This window comes from Equus quagga, unplaced genomic scaffold (assembly GCF_021613505.1).
Source record: "Equus quagga isolate Etosha38 unplaced genomic scaffold, UCLA_HA_Equagga_1.0 153_RagTag, whole genome shotgun sequence".
Taxonomy (NCBI): domain Eukaryota; kingdom Metazoa; phylum Chordata; class Mammalia; order Perissodactyla; family Equidae; genus Equus; species Equus quagga.
In genome coordinates, this window is record NW_025796915.1 from 259,361 (window position 1) to 279,193 (window position 19,833).

The window sequence follows — 19,833 nt, forward strand, 5'->3', positions numbered from 1 at the left end:
TCCCTGGAAGGGCTTCATACATTCCCTTTCTGATTTTCAGCTTGAGACACGTGGGGATCCATTTATTCACTCACATATTCATCAATGACTGAATCTACTGCCAGGCCCTGTATTAGGATCTTGGATAGAGTGTTCAGTTACCTTCTGTCCTTGTTGAGTTTATGTCTAACATAGAAAATGGACAAGTAAATAGCTAATGTGATCAATTCTACGAAAGATGTAACGCCTAGAGCATATAAGAAGAATACCTAACCTAGACTTGGGGAAAGAGTCAGGCTGGGGAAGGTTTCATGAAGAAGGAGCCATTATGTCTCAGTTAAGGTCTGCAGAATGTGTAGAAATTAACCAGATGGAGGAGGAAAGAGAGCAAAAGGCGTGTAGTTTAGGAAGAGCTATTAGAACTATGTGCTGAGTAAAAGTAGATCGGTTCTGAAAAATAAATCTCTTATGTTGTAAACTTGCAGCTTGAGAACGATTTTGTGCCAATACCTCAGGGGCTCAGAAACTTCACCAGGAAACTTCTGGCCCCAGGGCTGTGTTCTGGAGACTGCAGTTCACAGACCTAAACCTTTAGATATTACACTGAGCTTACCTCTTGGAACATCTGTGAACTAAAGTAAAATTTAAGGCTACAATTGGCTGCTTGTTCCACTTTCAAAAGTATAACAGGTTTGTCCATTTCTGGCAGAGGACTTTCTTGCTTAAAAAATAAAATCAATGGCCATCAAAAAGTCCTTTTTAAACTAACCCTTTTAACTGAGCTAGCAAGAGAGGTTTTGAGGTTTTCTGAGCTTTCTTCTCTTCTATAGCACACTCATTCCTGTGGCTTCAGAGGTTTGGCTTTGAGTCTAGCCGATTCCAAAGCTTCAGTCTAACCATGTAAATCTGTGATCTTGGCAAGTGTTACAAGTATATTATCCATTAAATATTGGAACTAAAGAGAATCCAATATGAGATTTTCAAATTAAGTGGTTTCTTTGCCAGTCCCTATTTAACTCTTCCAATGATCTTTACTTTTTTCCATCTGAAGAGTAAATAAGCTAAATTCTTTTAGTTTTCTCCACAGGGAATATTTTTCAAACCTTAACTGCTTCTAACTCAAAGCAATAATCTTACATACCGTCAACTGGTGTATCAGGAGGTCCATTAAAAAGGTAATCTTGTTACTAAACAGAACATCAGTGCAGTTTTCTGAACAATTATTGCAGGTGAGGTTGTAAACATTGACTGCATTGCAGAGAGACCTAATAGAAGGAGAAAAACATCATTTATAAAACCTGAGCAGCTCTTCTCTAAACAATTTAAAATACGTAAAATGAATAGTACAATAGCAAGAGGCATGGGATGGAAGACACTCTAAAAACCAAGCCAAATACTATTAGGTACGAGGACCATCAGCTAGACATAAAAGCTTATAATTTTTATCCAAAGTCCAGTGTTCATTTGTACCTAGTACTTGCCTCTTATTAATTTCTTAGTTGCAGCAGCAGACAATGGAAACATATTTACCAGTCCATCTGATAATATCTTAATAATCTAAGATTAGATATTACCCAGGAACTTTGGGATCTAAAATTCTTGGAATAAACCCAGAAAAAAGGGTCTGTCAAAGCTTCTGTTCCCAGATCTTCTGGTCCAAGAAAAGGGCAAATGACGGAAGGAGGGAGCACACATGAGGAGAAACTAGAGGCTTTCCCTGTGAGACAAGAACTGCAGAGTTCTGAGGAGTGAGCAACACACCTGTTTGGAGGTGTGGACATGGTTCCAGAGTGCCTCAGCAGAGGAGGACCTAGAGAGTACAACAGTGTAAGGTCAAACTGGTCAAAGAAATGCTTTCTTTTAGGGATTAAAAAAAGTATTTGCCAGGGCCAGCCAGGTGGTATAGTGGTTAAGTTTGCAAGCTCCACTTCAGCAGCCCGGGGTCCAGGGGTTCAGATCGCGGGCACAGACCTACACACTGCTCATCAAGCCATGCTGTAGCAGCGTCCCACATACAAAATAGAGGAAGATTGACACAGATGTGAGCTCAGTGACAATCTTCCTCAAGCAAAAAGAGAAAGATGGGAAACAGATGTTAGCTCAGGGCCAATCTTCCTCACCAGAAAAAAAATTATATTTCATTGTTTAAAGAAACTTTTGGAGCAACAAACTCAATGAGCACTCTTCTGGGTGCTTTGAAGACTCTAATTAAAACCTGCATTGCCTGAGTGTTCAATGTTGATTCTAGCCTGAATAAATCTCCTGCTTAAGTTCCATGTACAAATGTTTTGATTTAGTCTCTTCTAATCAGTCCTCAAGAACAATAATTCTTAAAGTGTGATCCATGGACGAGTGACATCAATATCAACTGGGAACTTTTTAGAAATGCAAATTCCTAGGCTTCATCCTAGACCTACTAAATAGAAACTCTTGGGCTGAACTCCAGCAAGTTGTGCTTTGACAACTTCTACAGGTAATTCTGATGCACCTTTAAGTCAGAAAACCACTGCTCTAAAGGTCAGGTTCTACAGTTTGACTGAGCACTGAAATTACCTATAGATCTTTAAAAACATATACTTGCCTGAGTTCCTCCCCTGGAGATGATAGCTGGGGGATGGGTGAGCTCCAGACATCTGCATGTTTCAAAAGCTCTATGGGCACTTCTGAGCTGCACCCAGAGTTGAGAAGTACAGTTCTAAGAACTACCATGTGAGTATGTATTCACTCAACAAATGTCTACGTGTCAATGGATTTTCCAGGCACTATGCTAGGTGGACAAGACCTCATGGAGGCTCTCTGTCCTCATGGAACTGACACTGTAGTGGGAGAGAGATGGTGAAGAGAGCCCCTGTTGTATCTGTAACCATCTGTTTAACTGATATAGTTGTATCTTGTGCTTCACATAATTGATAGGTCGCTGAGAACTGGGCATAATAGGGTATATTGGTAGAGTATGAGTATATACTCTATTGGTAGGGTATAAGAGTAGAGACATCGGAATAAGATATATCTAGGTTAGCATCCCAGTTCTGTCATTTGAGATTTTAGTAACTTACTCATTTAACATCTTAGCATCCATTTTCTCACCTATAAAACTGAGATAATATTACCTAAGCTTCACACGGTTGTCATGAGAATTAAATGACATGATATCTGTAAACTATTTAGGGCAGTGCCTGGCAAATGGTGAAATACTTAATAAATTATAGCCTTTATTAGGGTTATTAGTATTATTCTTGTTATGAATAAGGCACAAATGAAATATTAATAAATTGAATCAAATAAAGCATGCTATAGAAGCTATTATTTCCAGGTTAATAAAGCACATTGCTTCCCAAATCTTTTCAAGGTATGCTGGCATGAACAATGGAAAGAACTTTAAGTTGAAGAGAGCCAGGAGGAGACTCAGCTCTGTCTGGCCTCATTCAATCACTGAGGGCTGTACAGAAAAACCTTGGTACACAGGTAAGTCATTATGACCCTTGGTTAGAGGTTCTACTAAGCAAATCCTTCATAAATGCAAATAAGCACCATTTCATTTATTAGATAACATATCTAGATTTTTCAAAGACAGTTCTTTTTTAAAATTGAATAAATAGCATGTATTTATGATTATAAAAATAATTATAATAAATTTGGGAAAGAGAAGCACAAAGAAATAGTAAAAAACTATCAAGAGATAATTTGATATTTGTACTTCCAGGCTTTCTATTCTTATATATATTTATTTAACAAATATATAATGAATATTTCTCCATGACATTTAATATTCTTCTGTAACACTGGTCTTTTTTTTTTTGTTACCTTGAGGGTATTATGCTGAGTGAACAGTGGTCTTCAGTTTTAAAAAAGTAGCAGAATGCCTCCTTAGAAGCTTAAAAGCTTACAAACTCTTACTCAGAAGTGTAAACTATAGAACAGATAAACTCAGAGCTGCTCTGACTGAAACAGAAGCGGTGGACCCAGGGCCCTACTCTGCTCCCTCCTCTCACAGAGCCTTGAAGGGCTCCTCAGAGGCCTGGAAGTGCATTCCCTTGGAGTACAGTAAAAACTACTGAGCTTTGAGTTAAATTCAAATTATTTACATTTAAAATTAAATGAAAATTTAACTTGGTAACTTTTTGAACAGGAGTGATGACCATAGTACAACATATGCCCACAAAAAGGGTATATGGTGAAAAGCATTGTTCTCCCACTTATGTGCATCAGCCACTCAATTTCCCACCTTAGAAATCACCATGGTTACTAGTTTACAATCCTTCCAGAGACAGTCTATGCATATGCAAGAGTTTTTTCCCCCTACACAAATAGTATCATATAAGATTTGGAGGTTGAAGTAAATCAAGTCCATCTTCCTGTGGCTCTTGGCTATTGTTGCTATTAAGCAAGGTTTGGAAATGTCAGGCTTTCCTGCAGCAGCATTCCAGGTTCTATTTTTCAGCTTCTGGGTGACAAGAACCAGTGGGATAACTTGTGCTACTGGATTTGATTTCATAATCTCTCATCTGCAGCTTCAGGTACCCATTCTGTGGTTTCCTGAGTGTGAGAGACAGTTGTGTGTGGTATTAGCTTATTTCCTTACTTGTATTGGCCCCAGAGGGAGAAGCACCCCCCAGTGGATATGTTTGGTATTGTTTTGGAGTCAATCCAGGTCTACAACCCCTTCCAACAATTTTGTAAGCATCTAACGTCTTATTCTAAATTCCTTTCCTGATTAAAATACTTAAACTGAGAAATACTGCATGATTTTAAAAGGCTGAACAGTGTCATCCTATGAATATAAGATTTTATGTCAACCAATCCCTTACTATTGTGTCTAATTTTCAATGTTATAAATAATGCTATTTTAACAGTCAGAGTTCTTAGTTACAAGCCACAAGAAGAAAGCTCTGGCTGATTTAAACAGAAAGGGAATCAACTGCCAGGTTATTGGTATATCATAGGATTTATAAAACACAGCCGTAGAAGTTACACTGCCATGACCAATACCCAAAGCACATACTACCAACTGATCCACTGAAAAAAACTACTGGGCGCCATATGCCACAGATTGAACTCACACTGTGACTTCGGACACTAGATGCAGCTGCCTCCAAATGTCAAAAGAAGAAAGTTTGTGATGTCCTTGCTTGTTTACTTCATTAGCTTCAGAGTACAAGTCTGGAATGGGTATGCTGGGTTGTGAAGCCTAAGTGAGAAGCCCATATCCTAGACACAACGAAGACTGGGAAGGAAATATCTGGCATTCGCAGGTTCTGTAGTGGGAGGGCTACCTTATATGGTTGGGAACTCCACAAACATAGGATGTGCTCAACAGCAAACATGGGATGTGCTCAACAGCATAACCCATGATCACATTAGCTATACTGAACAAATCATTCTGCTTCCTTAAGGTAAATTTCCAGTAATGATAATTTGGGTCAAAGGATATGAACATTTTAAAGATTTTTGATAGAACTGCCAAATTCAAATTGCCCTCCACAAGAAAATATTTTAAGCCAATTTATACTCCCAGAAAAAGAGTTTCTCCATGCTGTCACCAACACTGGATAATCTCATTTTAAAAAATCTTTACCAGTTTGACAACTAAAAACGGTATTTTTAAAGGTTGCGTTTCATTACTAGTGTGACTAAAGACATTTTCATGTGCTTATTAGCCACGTGTATTTATATTTTCTTGAATCATCACTGTGAACTTTTTAGCCATTTTTCTATTGGGGGGTTTGCCTTTTTCTTATTGATTTATAAGACTTTTTACTGATAATAAAGATGTTAACCTTTGATCACAGTATGCTGTAAATAAATTCTCCAGTTTGTTGCTTATCTAAATTTCTTTTGCTTTTCTTCATAAAGAGTGTTTTATTTTTATTTGATAAAATCTTTCTAACTTTTCCCTTAGTACATCTGGCTTTTGTGTCAGACTTAGAAGAAGCTTCTCACTTCAAGATTATAAAAATATTCTTTTAAATTTATTTCTAATATTTTCATAGATTTTACATTTAAATCCATGATACAAAACTGATTGTGGGATAAGGTATAAGGTAGGGGTTTGCTTTATTATTTTTGTTAATATTCTTATCCTCTACTTCAAATTTGTTTTGGAGGTTTTCATCTTTTTCTTAATGATTTATAAGGATTCTCTCATTATAAATATAACAAAGGGTTAATACATGTTGTTAATATTTTTTCCAGTTTACCTATTGCCTTTCATTTTGCTTACGTTATTTTTGAGGTATTTTTTACGTACTGAAGCCAAATAATTTTATGTAGTCTAACAATTTTTTATGGTTTTATTTTTTCTTCCCTTCCTCCTATCCTTTAAAAAGTTATTCTTCACTATGAGATGAGGTAATTATACATTTCTATCTAGCCATTTGTATTTATTTTTCCTTGAATTATCACTAGGTGTGGTAATTTTATGGTTTAACAATTCACTATCAAGTCATTTAGAATTTATTTTAATGTGTAGTATGAGGCAGAAGCCTAAATTTATTTCCACCTTTTCTCTACTGGTTTGAAATGCCACCTTTATCCTAACTGTGTAGAGGATATATTCCCAGTTTCCTAGCCTAATTGATAATTTTGTCAAGCATTGCACCTATATCACATTGTTTTGTGTACTGAAGCTTTATTGTAGGATTAATATATAAAATTGTAGAACCTTAAAGGCTTAAAAAAAATGAGGGTACTACATTTAGAACGACTATAACCTTTACAGCTTTGTAATTGTATCCTATTTTCCCTTTGGTTTTGATCTATAATTTTTATAGCCTTGATTTTTAATTTCTATTTTTCTGTTTTATTCACTAAAATCCCTAAAACTTGTCTAAAATCTTTTGTGGGTTATCATAAGGCATAATTAAACATACATATAAAAAACCAAACAACACATAGTATAGGATTTTGTCCTGATGCTCTCTGTGCTTCACACTAAAGAAAAGGCGTTATTGGCGAAGTGAGGAATGTGCATCCATATAATAATATGCTCACAAAACTCTCCCAAGGAACTTCCACAAAGAAACTACTTTCTGAGGAGAAAAAAAAGCGGGGGACCAAAAATCTCATGGTCAGGAAAAACTTTTCCACTCAGTAAAACTTGTTTGAAAAGACAATCTCTATTTGAAGAGCACCTGTCTTAGAAAGATCTCCTCTTTGAACCCAGCCTGGGTGGTCTGCCCAAGCAGCTTTCCCTGTAATTTAAAACTCAAACAACTGGAAGTACTTTTTAACATCAAATAGAAAGCCCCAGATTTTAAAAGTGTCTTCTGAGAAGACATGAAAATCTTACTGTCCATTTTGTCAAAAGCACACTGTGATTGGGTTGAGATAAAGGCTTTCTGCTTCAAATAATCATGACTACATGAGTGAATCTTGTGTCAGTAAGTCTTCTCACTGAAAATGTTTCCTCTGAAAAACAGAGGATAGACAAGGCACCACAAAACTGACTATTGTGGCAATAAGTGTGGGAACATATTTACATACAAAAAGGACAGAAATTAAATATAAGATTATTACCTAAGAAATTATGACATAGTTAAATAGAAAAATCCCAGGTGGCTGCAGCCTAAGAGGATTTGATAATATAACTTAGGAAGTATATAATCTATATCCCTACGCAGTTTGCGGTGGTTAAGACTTTTCAGAAAACACTGTTATCAAAAGCCACTGTCTTACACCTGTGTCAAGAGAGCAGACAACTCATTTTAAAATAACTGCCATGAGCATTTTAAAACCAGAGTCTCAAAATATACTATAATTTATCAAATACCTTTGGTTTGCATTAACCATTTAATAAATGATACATAGTTTACATACATGGGGGGAGAGTGAACACCTTTAAGTTCCTGCAGAAAAAAATTCTGTGACAAGTAGGCACAGCAAGTATCATAGTCACATTATTAATATAGCTGCAAAGAGAAACTTAGAATTTTCATCAATTACTTTTTCACCCCTTACATAAGAAAGAGATTGGCCTGATGTGGGTAAGTGTAGAAAAGGGACAGATTCTCACAAAATATCGAGGACGGTTAGCAAATGATATAGGATTAGTTTGAGGAAAGATTATCTAGACAGAACCAGAACACACAGACCTGAAGTAATATCAGTTCCTTAGGAAAGGGAGAAATGAATGTTATAAGTAGAGTCCTAATACATATTATAATTTATCAAGTACATTTGGTTCACACTAAGCATTTTAATAAATGGTATATAGTTCATATCATTGTCATTCTCAAAATATGCTTTGTCTTTATAAAACTCCAAACTAAAAGAACTTCTTTAGATATTATTAAAAAGCATTATCTGAAACTAGGGGGATCTACTTGCAGTTAGAATTCTAATGCTCTAACTGGACCCACCAAATGAGTGGCCTCATCACAGAACAGGACCTGTAATCTCCGCCTGGCTCTGCAGGAGTGGTCCACCTAAAGGCTGCATATGCCAATTCTTGAGGCTGAAAACTGAGACTCGTGTCAAATCACTGAACACTCTAGCTATATCACTTAACCACTCTAAGTTACTTCCAGGTAAGGTCCTTGCCTGATTCATCCCTTTTGGGGCCCTCACAGTCTGCAGCACAGAGATGGCTGAGCACAGGGATGTCTAATGAAGGGACAACTATCTTCCTTGTTTCAAGCAGAATGTAACGCATTAATTAACCACATTTTCCACTATTCTACTTTAACACTCATTAGAATGAACAGAGGTAGGAACCATGCTCCCTACTTAAAATATCTTGTGAATACATACTGATATTTCAGATTCAAATTCAGGACTAAGAGTTTTTTTCTTTAAATTCTTCTATACAGTAGCTCTCTCTCCTTTTTTTTGACACTGAGAATCTTGGTCCTCCAGGGCAACAAGGATGACAGAATTAGAATATCCGTAATTACTCATTTTTTTATGCTATATTACAACACATACCAGTTTCAGAATAACAAAACTAACAGTACAAGCACTAATTATGATTACTAAAAAAGTTAAAAACATTTTGGCATACGCTGTACCCATTCCTCACCTCCAAAGAGGTTATACTAGCTATATTATCAGAACATACAGTCATTTCATACCATACTCTCCCTCTTAATCTTCTTCAGTTTTACTGCTATAATTACATATTTAATGCTCACTACCAGTTCATATGTAAATGTATCTGTAGTTATTTGCGTGTCACAAGCTTGTTCACTACTAGATTCCTTAGGAGGGTCTTGTGGGAACAATATTCCCTGAGTTCTTGCATGTTGAGAACAGTGTGTTTGTGCCTTTTAAAAAGGAAGGTCGATTTTGCTGGCTATAAAGTTCTTGGCATATATCTTCTTTTCTACAGTATATTAAAAGTGTTACTCTATTATCTTCTGAAATAAAGTATTGCTATTGAAAAGTTGGATGATAAATTAATTCTCTTTTCCTTATAAATCATGTGCTCTTTTTTGCTCTTTCAATATGTAATTTTTAAAATTGAAGTACAATTTATACATAGTTAACATTCACCCTTTTTAGTGTACAGAGTTTTGATAAATGCATTCAGTAGTGAAACCACCACCAAAATAAAGATAATAGAATCATCACCTCCAAAAATTCCCCTGGGCAGCTGCTTTCTAGTCAGCTTCTCTCCCAACCCCTGACAATCATATATCTGTTACCTATTTCAATAGTTTTGCCTTTTTCAGAATGTCATGTAAATGGAATCATTCCATGTGTAGCCTTTTGAATCTGGCTTCTTTCATTTAGCACAATGCATTTGGATTCATCCATGTTGTTGCATGCATTAGTAGTCTGTTCCTTTTTATTTCTAAGTAGTATTTCATTGCATGGATACTTTCTATGCTTATGGATTGCTTATTCATTCACCAGTTGAGGAATATTTGGGTGGTTTCCAGTTTGGGGCAATTATGAACAAAGCTGCTATAAACATTCATTTATTGGTTTTGTGAGAAGACATTTTTTTATTTTTCTGGGGTAACTATCTAGGAGTGGGATTGCTGGGCCATATAGTAAGTGTATGCTTTACTTTATGAGAAACTTACACACTGTTTTCCAAAGTGGCTGTACCATGTTGCATTTCCAGTAGTGTAAGAGAGTTGCAATTGCTCTGTATGCTCACCAGCACTTGGTAGTATGAGTTTTGTTTTTAAAGCAATTTTAACAGGTGATGACAAAGTACTTTATTATGGTTTTAATTTGTATTTCCTACTGATGTTGAGCATCTTTTCTCACACTCACTTGCCATCTGTGTATCTTCTTTGGTGAAGTATCTACTCAAATCTTTTGCATATTTATTAACTTTTATTTTGTGATGTATAGAAAGCACCTAAAACACTTGCTGGTCCACAGCAGGAACTCAAAAATACACACTGACTGACACAATGAATGAATATAATACTCTTTTCCTCACCCAAAAGAGGTAAAGAAATCACACTACCTAGCTTAGAAAAAATGTGGAAAGTTTATGATCCTTAAAATTTTAAAGGAAGTAAAATCAGCTGTCATTTGCAAACCAGATGATAGTAACAGATCTATCTCTTAGCTCACCTCTACAGAAAGGGGAAAGATTCTAGTGTATATTATTGAACCAATCAATCTCAAATTAGAAAACAACATACAGTGCTTAAAAGACTGCTAAGACAGTGTTATCTGATTGCATTTATAAAGTTAGTTATGGTGGCAAGGGAGAAAATTTTCAAATGGAGTCTCATTTTAATAATGTTCATTGGGTCTGTTGTACCAAATATTTTAGATATATAATACTGATCAGAATAAAATATATTGAATAAAAGTAGAGAAAAATGGTATTTGACATGGAAAATGTATTTGTAAGAAGTCCTGTATGTGCTCTTGCATATATGGAAATCTTTAAGAGTTATTATTTTGTTGATAAAATTAAAAGATATTAAATTAGTACAATTAGATAAAAAGTCTTCATTAATAAGAAAATGTCTTCGTAGCAAGAAATGTGAACACAGAAGAATGATGCAGAAAATTTAACAATGAAGAGATTAATTCAGTCTTGACATTTTTGTGACCAAAGAGAAGGTGGACTTGTGACAGAATTTGGGAGGTTTTTTCTGCAGTGGACAACTGGACATTTGGATCAGTGTAAGCTGTGGATGAAGAGGAAAATTTCTCCCACTGGTGCTGTGATGACTAGCATAAACTTACACTGTCTTCCCTGCCTTCAGCTTCATCCTTTCTGATGCTAGAACACTTAACGGTGGATGGAGATGGTGGGGGAGCCAACATCTAGGAACAGCAAATCTCAGCTCAAGACAGGGCTCTTCAAGAGATGCTAATTATGCGGCCTGACCAACCAGTCTTCACTGTGGGGATGCAAATTATATGCATCCTATACTTCAGTTTGCATCAAAACTCAATGTAACAATCACACATGATTATTACATTGCATATCATATTCTACAATGTACATTTTAATACCACTAAAATTAACTTTTAAATTAAACAATTTTTCTAATTATAATGACGCCTCAGAGGAAGGAGTAAGAAATCTTCAACTAGATGTGTTATTTCAAGGGTTTTTGTTTAATTGGTGAATTTGGTAGAATTAGAATACGCAGTTTAGTTATTCCACAGACACATATAATTTTAGCTGGGAAACCATATATACTTTAAGTACCAACTAATTAAACTTTCCATACTTCCTAAAATTAATCTCCAACTGAGGTGTTACGTTTCAAAGATAACAATAATAGATTTTAAAATGTAGAGTGAGCATCAAATTCAAACATTAATGTTAAACTTTAGTGCAATAATACATTTAAAAATGTAGGGTGAGCATCAAATTAAAGCATTTATTTTAACTCTAGTGCTAAACTCTACCTTGTCTAATAACAAGACAGTTACGATTAGCAAGTTTTTAGATATGTTCTTAAGTAGGATCCGGTTATGTAATTTTAAATTCACAATTACATGTTGGCTCTGGAGAAGACCCCAGGTGGTTTACAGTGTTAAACAGCAGATTAAAGTCGACACAACTAATTTCTTTACTTTAATCTTATTAGTGGTATAACAGCTGTCAACTCTATCTCTGTGCAGCCTTTTGAGACATAAACAAAATGCCTCAATATGTCAAATGGAGAAGAGTATTTATCAATTACTATGGTTAATTAGATTGCAAAACAATTTTTTACTTTTATTGTCTTGGGGAAAGTTATTCACTTTTAACAAACCTTGATCTAAAAACAGATATTTAGAATTATATTAAAATAATCTGGCCTAGAAATGACGAGTTGTTTATTAACAATGGATTGTATTCTAAATTTTACCCACACTGGTAAATACATTTTGTTAACTTTTACTGAGGGCCTACAACATAGTGGGCAGATGGGGTAGAACATGGTTTCCAACTCCATAATATCTACATCTGTTATTGATGGGAAGTGCATTCCATGATATATTTACCTCATATTTGCCACCTGATTTAAGTTCTGAAAAGGATGTTTAAGGTAACATGGAAACATTCTATTTTTTTTTTTTAGACTTCATTGCTAGATCTTTCCTGAACAGTTTGTCTCACATATACAAATAGTTACATGTGGTTTTGGCTCATCTTGCCCAATATCTGTTAGATCAGTTCCTCTTGTCCCTGGTTTGGCTCCTAGCCTGTTAGGTGGGAAAAATGACTCCACAACCATTTCCTGTAGCCACACCAATAAACCACTACAAAAAATCCTAAACTAAAACCCCCAAACCAATCAATCAAACAATACCTGCCCTATTGAAAGTCAAAAACTAAACAAACAAAATAACAAAAAAATCCTAGCAACTCACGGGAATTATGAGAGTAATTTTTTATATTAATGAAATATTTTTATTAAAATAGTGAAAGTTAAATGTTCACATATCAGAAACAAAATTCCAGCCAACATCATCCTGTAAATACCAACTTTGTAAGAGATACACCAAGGACTTTAATAGACTCAAACTCTGAACTAAATAGCACTTTCTGCTTACGCCTTCAATAATTTAATCTTGTGTAGTATGGAATAACTTATTTATTTATTTATTTACTTTTGAGGAAGATTAGCCCTGAGCTAACTGCTGCCAATCCTCCTCTTTTTGCTGAGGAAGGCTGGCCCTGAGCTAACATCTGTGCCCACCTTCCTCTACTTTATATGTGGAACGCCTACCACAGCATGGCATGCCAAGCGGTGTCATGTCTGCACCCGGGATCCGAACTGACAAACCCCGGGCTGCTGAGAAGTGGAATGTGCGAACTTAACCGCTGCGCCACCGGGCTGTCCCCTAGAATAACTTATTGATTAGTCTTAGCTTTCCAATCATGACATAAACTCTTTGAAGACAAAAATCATACATATCTCAACACACAAGAAATTTAACAAGTACTTGCAGACTGATAATACCTCTCTTTGATGATACGATGGCAGGCAATAAGGTATAGAAGGAAGAATACCAGAACAGGAGGCTTGGTCCTAGCTGCCAATCTGATGACTGATGACAAATAACTCAGTCTTTTTAAGCCTTAGTTTCTTCATTTATATGTGATAAATTGGTGAAGACATGCAAAAGACTCTGTTAAACAAATATAATACATTTATAAAATTGTTTCACTACTCTTGTATTTTTGATAAAGCCAAGTGTTTTGCAGGTGTTCAGAACATCTCCTTTGTAAAAGTTCCCTCTCTCACTCATCTTTCACCCACAGTACTAAACAAAGTGCTAAGTACATGGCAATAAAAATGTTAAATGACTGACTGTTCTTTGTGTTTGGTTAAAATAGCATAAGCAATAGGGCTTAAATTAAGATAGTGGCAGCAATAAAAGAAAGATGAGTGAATGAAACCGATATGAACTTTTCTCCCTAAAATACGAAATAAAATAGGAATGAATACTTTTGTTTTACCTGAATTAGTCATTTTGCCCAATTCACTCACACCTAAATATTTTTTGAGGCTGTCTGACAGTGTTCCAATATTTTTCCTCTTATTAGAACATTTGTTGGTTTTTTTCCAATTATTTTATTGAGGTCATAATAGTTTATAACCTTGTATAATTTCAGGTGTAGATTACTATTTATCAGTTTGATCAGTATAGATTGCACTGTGCTCACAACCAATAGTCTAGCTTGTATCCATCCCCATACCTATGTGCCCTTTTACCCCTTTCACCTCCCCCGCCCCGACCCTTCCTCCTGGTAACCACTAATCTGTTCTGTTTATCCATGTGTTTGTTTATCTTCACATACCAGTGAAATCATAAGGTGTTTGTCTTTCTCTGACTGGCTTATTTTGCTTAACTTAATATCCTCAAGGTCCACCCATGTTGTTGCAAATGGCATGATTTTGTCTTTTTTATGGCTGGATAGTATTCCTTTGTATATATATACACCACATCTTCTTTATCCATTCATCAGTTGATGGGCACTTGGGTTGCTTTCACATCTTAACTATTGTGAATAGTGCTGAAAAGAACATAGGGGTGCAGAAATCTCTTTGAATAGTTGATTTCAGGTTCTTTGGATAAATGCCCAGTAATGGCAGAACTGGATCATATGGTATTTCTATTTTTAATTTTTTTAAGAAACTCCATACTGTTTTCCATAGTAGCTGCACCGGTTGGTATTCCTACCAGCAGTGTATGAGGGTTCCCTTTTCACCACATCATCTCCAACATTTGCTATTTTTTGTCTTGGTAATTACAGCCATTCTGACAGGTGTAAGGTGATATCTCATTGTAGTTTTGATGTGCATTTCCCTAATAATTAGTGATGTTGAACATCTTTTCATGTGCCTGCTGGTCATCTGTACATCTTCTTTGGAAACATGTCTGTTTGTATCCTCTGTCCATTTTTTGATCAGGTTGTTTCTTTTTTTGTTGTTGAGTTGTATGAGTTCTTTATATATTTTGGAAATTAACCCCTTGTCGGATATATGATTTACAAATATTTTCTCCCAGTTGGGGGGGTTGTCTTTTTGTTTCGTTTATGGTTTCCATTGCCTTGCAGGAGCTTTTTAGAGTGATGTAGTCCCACATGTTTATTATTTCTTTTGTTTCCCTTGCCTAAGTAGACATGGCATTTGAAAAGATGCTGCTATGACTGATCTCAAAGAGTGTACTGCCTGTATTTTCTTCTAGGAGTTTTATGGTTTTACATCTTACTTTGTTGAGTCTTTAATCCATTTTGAGTTAATTTTTGTATAGGGTATAAGATAATGGTCTACTTTCATTCTTTTGCATGTGGCTGTGCAGATTCCCCAACACTATTTATTGAAGAGACTTTCCTTTGTCCTTTGTATGTTCTTGGCTCCTTTGTTGAAGATTAGCTGTCCATAGATGTGTGGTTTTATTTCTGGGCTCTCAATTCTGTTCCATTGATCTGTGTGTCTGTTTTTGCGCCAATGCAATGCTGTTTTGATTACTATAGCTTTGTAGCATATTTTGAAGTCAGGGATTGTGATGCCTCCAGCTTACTTTGCAGGATTAATTTGGCTATTTGGGGTCTTTTGTTGTTCCATATAAATTTCAGGATTATTTGATCTATTTCCGTGAAGAATGTCATTAGGATTGCATTGAGTCTGTAGATTGATTTAAGTAATATGGACATTTTAACTATGTTTATTCTTCCATTCCATGAACATGGAATATCTTTCCATTTCTTTATATCTTCTTCAATTTCTTTCAATAATGTCTTATAGTTTTCAGTGTATAGGTCTTTCACTTCTTTGGTTAAATTTATTCCTAGATATTTTATTCTTTATGTTGAGATCTCTTTACTTGTGATTGGTCTATTCAGATTCTCTATTTCTTCTTGATTCAAATTTTAGGAGGTTCTATCAGTCTAAGAATTTATCTATTTCTTCTACATTATCCAATTTGTTGGCATATAGTTTTTCATACTATTCTCTTATAATCCTTTGTATTTCTGTGGTACGTGTTGTAATTTCTCTGTTACCATTTCTAATTTTATTTATTTGAGGCTTCTCTCTTTTTTTCTTAGTGAGTCTGGCTAGAGGTTTGTCGATTTTGTTTATCTTCTCAAAGAACTAGCTCTTAGTTTCATTGATCCTTTCTATTGTCTTTTAGTCTCTATTTCATTTATTTCTGGTCTAATTTTTATTATTTCCCACTGCTGACATTGGGCTTTGTTTGTTCATCTTTTTCTAGTTGTTAGGTGTAGTTTGTAGATTAGCTATTCGAGATTTTCTTGTTTGTTGAGATAGGCCTGTAATGCTATAAATTTTCCTCTTAGAACCGCTTTTGCTGCATCCCATAAGAGTTAACATATTGTATATTCATTTTCATTTGTCTCTAGGTATTTTTTGATTTCTCCTTTGATTTCTTCATTGATCCAATGGCTGTTCAGTAGCATGTTGTTTTTTTCTCCACGTATTTGTGACTTTCCTAGCTTTTTTCTTGTAGTTGATTTCTAGTTTCATAGCACTGTGGTTGGAGAGATGCTTGACGTGATTTCAATCTTCTAAATTTATTGAGGCTTGCCTTGTTTCCCAACATATGATTTATCTTTCAGAATGATGTATGTACACTTGAGAATAATGTGAAGTCTGCTGTTTTTGGATGGAAGGCTCTCTATATATCTATCAAGTCCATCTGATCTAGCGTTTCATTTAAATCCACTATTTTCTTGTTGACTTTCTATCTGGATGATCTATCCACTGATATAAGTGGGGTGCTGAGGTCCCCTACTATTATTGTGTTGTTGTTAATTTCTTCCTTTAGGTCTGTTAACAGTTGCTATATATACATTGGTCCTCATGAATTAGCTGCATAAATATTCATAAATGTTCAGTCTTCTTGGTAGAATGTCCCTTTTATCATTTTATACTGTCCCTCTTTGTCTCTCATTGACTTTTTTATCCTGAAGTCTGCTTTGCCTGATATAAGTATGGCAACACCTGCTTTCTTTTGTTTGCCATTTGCTTGGAGTATCATCTTCCATCCCTTCATTCTGAGCCTGCATTTGTCTTCAGAGCTGAGACATGTTTCTTGGAGGCAGCATATTGTTGGATGTTGTTTTTCAATCCATCCAGCTACTCTGTGTCTTTTGATTGGAGAATTCAATCCATTTATATTTATAGTGATTACTGATATATGAGGGCTTAACATTACCATTTTACTTCTTGTTTTTCAGTCTTCTATATTTCCATTGTTTCTCTTCCCTTGTATTCTGACTGCCATTTCAGTTTGGTGGTTTTCTGTGATGTTCTTTCCTTAATTTATGAATTGTGGCTCTGAGTTTTTGTTTAGTGGTTACCAGGAGGTTTGTGTAAAAGATCTCGTGGATGAGATAGTCCATTTTCTGAAAATGTCTTATCTCCATTAGTCTAAGCAGATTCCATCCCTCTCCTCTTCCCCTTCTCAGGTATTGTTGTCACAAATTAGTCTGTCTTCTGTTGTGAGTTTGTGACTAAACTGAAGTGTTTATAGTTTTTTTTTATGCTTTCCTTCCCTTTATCTTTTAAGTTATAATTAACTGTTCTGAAAGAGAGCTGAAATTTTCTGATTTTGTCTGTGTATTTATCTCCTTGCAAAGAGCTTTGTAAACCTTTGTCTTTTTGTTTCAGGTATGAGGGAGGTCTAGTGGTGATGAACTTCCTTGGCTTTTGTTTATCTGGGAAAGCTTTCATTTCCCATCATATCTGAAGGATAGTTTTGCTGGATAGAGTACTCTTGGCTGAAAGTTTTGTCTTTCAGTATTTGGAATATATCATTCCATTCTCTACCAGCCTGTAAGGTTTCTGCCAAGAAATCTGCTAGGAGCCTGACAGAGGTTCCTTTGTAGATTATTTTCTTCTACATTGCTGTGCTTAATATTTTTTCTTTGTCATTGACTTTTGCCAGTTTTACTATTATATGCCTTAGAGAAAGTGTTTTAACACTGATGTAATTAGGAGTTTTATTGGCTTAACATGTTTGTAAGTCCAGTTCCTTCCCCAGGTTTGGGAAGTTTTCAGCTATTATTGCTTCAAAGAAGCTCTCTGCTCCTTTCTCCCCCTTGAATATGTATAATCCTTATGTTGCTTTTCCTAATTGAGTTGAATACTTCTGAAGGAACTTCTTTATTTTTAAAAAAATCTTAGTGCTCTCTCCTCCTCCAACTGAAGCATATCTCTATTTCTATCCTCGAACTCACTAATTCTTTCCTCCATACTGTCAGCTCTATTTTTTAATGATTCTAAATTTTTTTTTGAGGAAGATTAGCCTGGAACTAACATCTGCTGCCAATCCTCTTCTTTTGGCTAAGGAAAGTTGGCCCTGAGCTAACATCCGTGCCCTTCTCCTTCTACTTTATATGCGGGACGCCTACCACAGCATGGCTTGTCAAGTGGTGCCATGTCCGCACCTGGGATCTGAACTGGCAAAACCCAGGTCACCAAAGCAGAATGTGTGCACTTAACTGCTGTGCCACTGGGCAAGCCCTGGATTCTAGATTATTGTTTATCTCATTAATTCTGTTCTTCACATCCAGAATATGTTTTTTTTTCTTTTCAGTTTCACTCTCTTTGGTGAAGAATTTATTCTGCTCACTAATTTTATTCCTGAATTCATTGAACTGTCTGCATTTTCTTGTAACTTGTTGAGTTTCTTTATGACAGCTATTTTGAATTCTCTGTCATTCAGACTGTAAGTTTCTGTGACTTCAAGATTGGTTTCTGGAGACTTGTTGTTTTGTTTCTGCTCTGAAGTGTTACTGTAGTTTTTCATGCTGTTTGATGGTACATTTGCCACCTTTGCCAGTGCATTTGTGGTAGTATCAGGTCGCAGATTCCACCAGCCACTGTTGGGGGGAGCAGGAACTGTGTTTCTGATTCCTCCCTTCCTGCTGGAAGTTGAGTGAGTACAGCTGCTCTGTGTTTGCGTAGGTTGGCCACAGCTGCTCAGTGGCTGCTCTCATGGGGGCAGTCCCTCTGTGCCTCTGTGCTCAGTGGGTGGGTTGCACTGGCATGTGCTTGTACTGTGTGATGGGGAGCATTACTGCTGGTGGGGTCGCTGCAGCATGGTGGGTGCTCCTGCAGACTGGGATAGCCTTCATGTGTGCATCAGACTGCCCTCACCTCCTCTTACAGTTACGTGGGCCACTGTGCTTGATGGGCAGGGCTCTTTTGTAGGGGCCAAGCCACAGCCACTCATTGGAGAGCTTTCCCACTGGCAGGGCTGCTGCAGCATGGTGGACACTCCTGCAGGACAGGATAGTGTTTGCATGCAGTCTGGACTGTTCCTGTCTCCTCTTTAGAGTCATGCCAGCTGCTGTGGGAGGCTCTGCAACTTGGCTTGCTGCTGCCAGGTAGGGAGAGGGGTGCGCTCACCTATCTCCACTGCTTCCCAGGGATCTAGTCCCTTCACCTTCAGATGTATAACTGTGTGAGTCTCTCAGGCATCTTGGTGTGCTGTGTGGTTCTCCTCTGCTGGTCAGTGAATCTCTGTTTAGTTGTAACTCAGAGGAAGAGAGACGAAGAGAACAGCTCACTCTGCCATGTTGCTGATGTCACTCCTCAGTACATTTGTGTCCTAATACCACCCAAAATGTTTACAGCTCCCCAAGCACATCCAATTATTTCAGGCTTCCATGATCTTGCACATGCTGCTCTCTGCCTAGGAGGATATGTTAATCTGGAAAACTCTGAATCTATTCTTTAAAACTCAGTTCAGATATTATGTCCTCCAGGAAAGACTCTGTCCTCCTCTTGCAGTTAATTACTCCATCCTTTGTGCTATTTCTGTACTTGGTGCATACTTCTATAGTTATACTTAGTTTTAATCCATTAATGCATTATATTCCCTTTTCTTTAATTCTAAATACAGATATTTCTGGCTTGAGAACTGAGTGGGAAAGTGAATATGTTTACATAAGTAAATATCAGC

At 36.3% G+C, this 19,833-nt stretch overlaps 1 protein-coding gene across 8 annotated transcripts in view; it reads right to left on the reverse strand.

Moving 5' to 3' along the window:
* Window positions 1-19,833, reverse strand: part of LOC124233091 (S phase cyclin A-associated protein in the endoplasmic reticulum) — a 486,817-nt gene that overhangs the window by 139,556 nt on the left and 327,428 nt on the right. For all 8 annotated transcript variants that reach the window (XR_006886969.1, XM_046650197.1, XM_046650193.1 and 5 more), the window contains one exon: window positions 1,121-1,244. Coding sequence is in view for 7 of the 8 variants with exons in the window: in XM_046650197.1 (XP_046506153.1) it covers window positions 1,121-1,244 (124 nt within the window). In the remaining variant the exon portion in view is untranslated. The remainder of the gene's footprint in view (window positions 1-1,120; window positions 1,245-19,833) is intronic.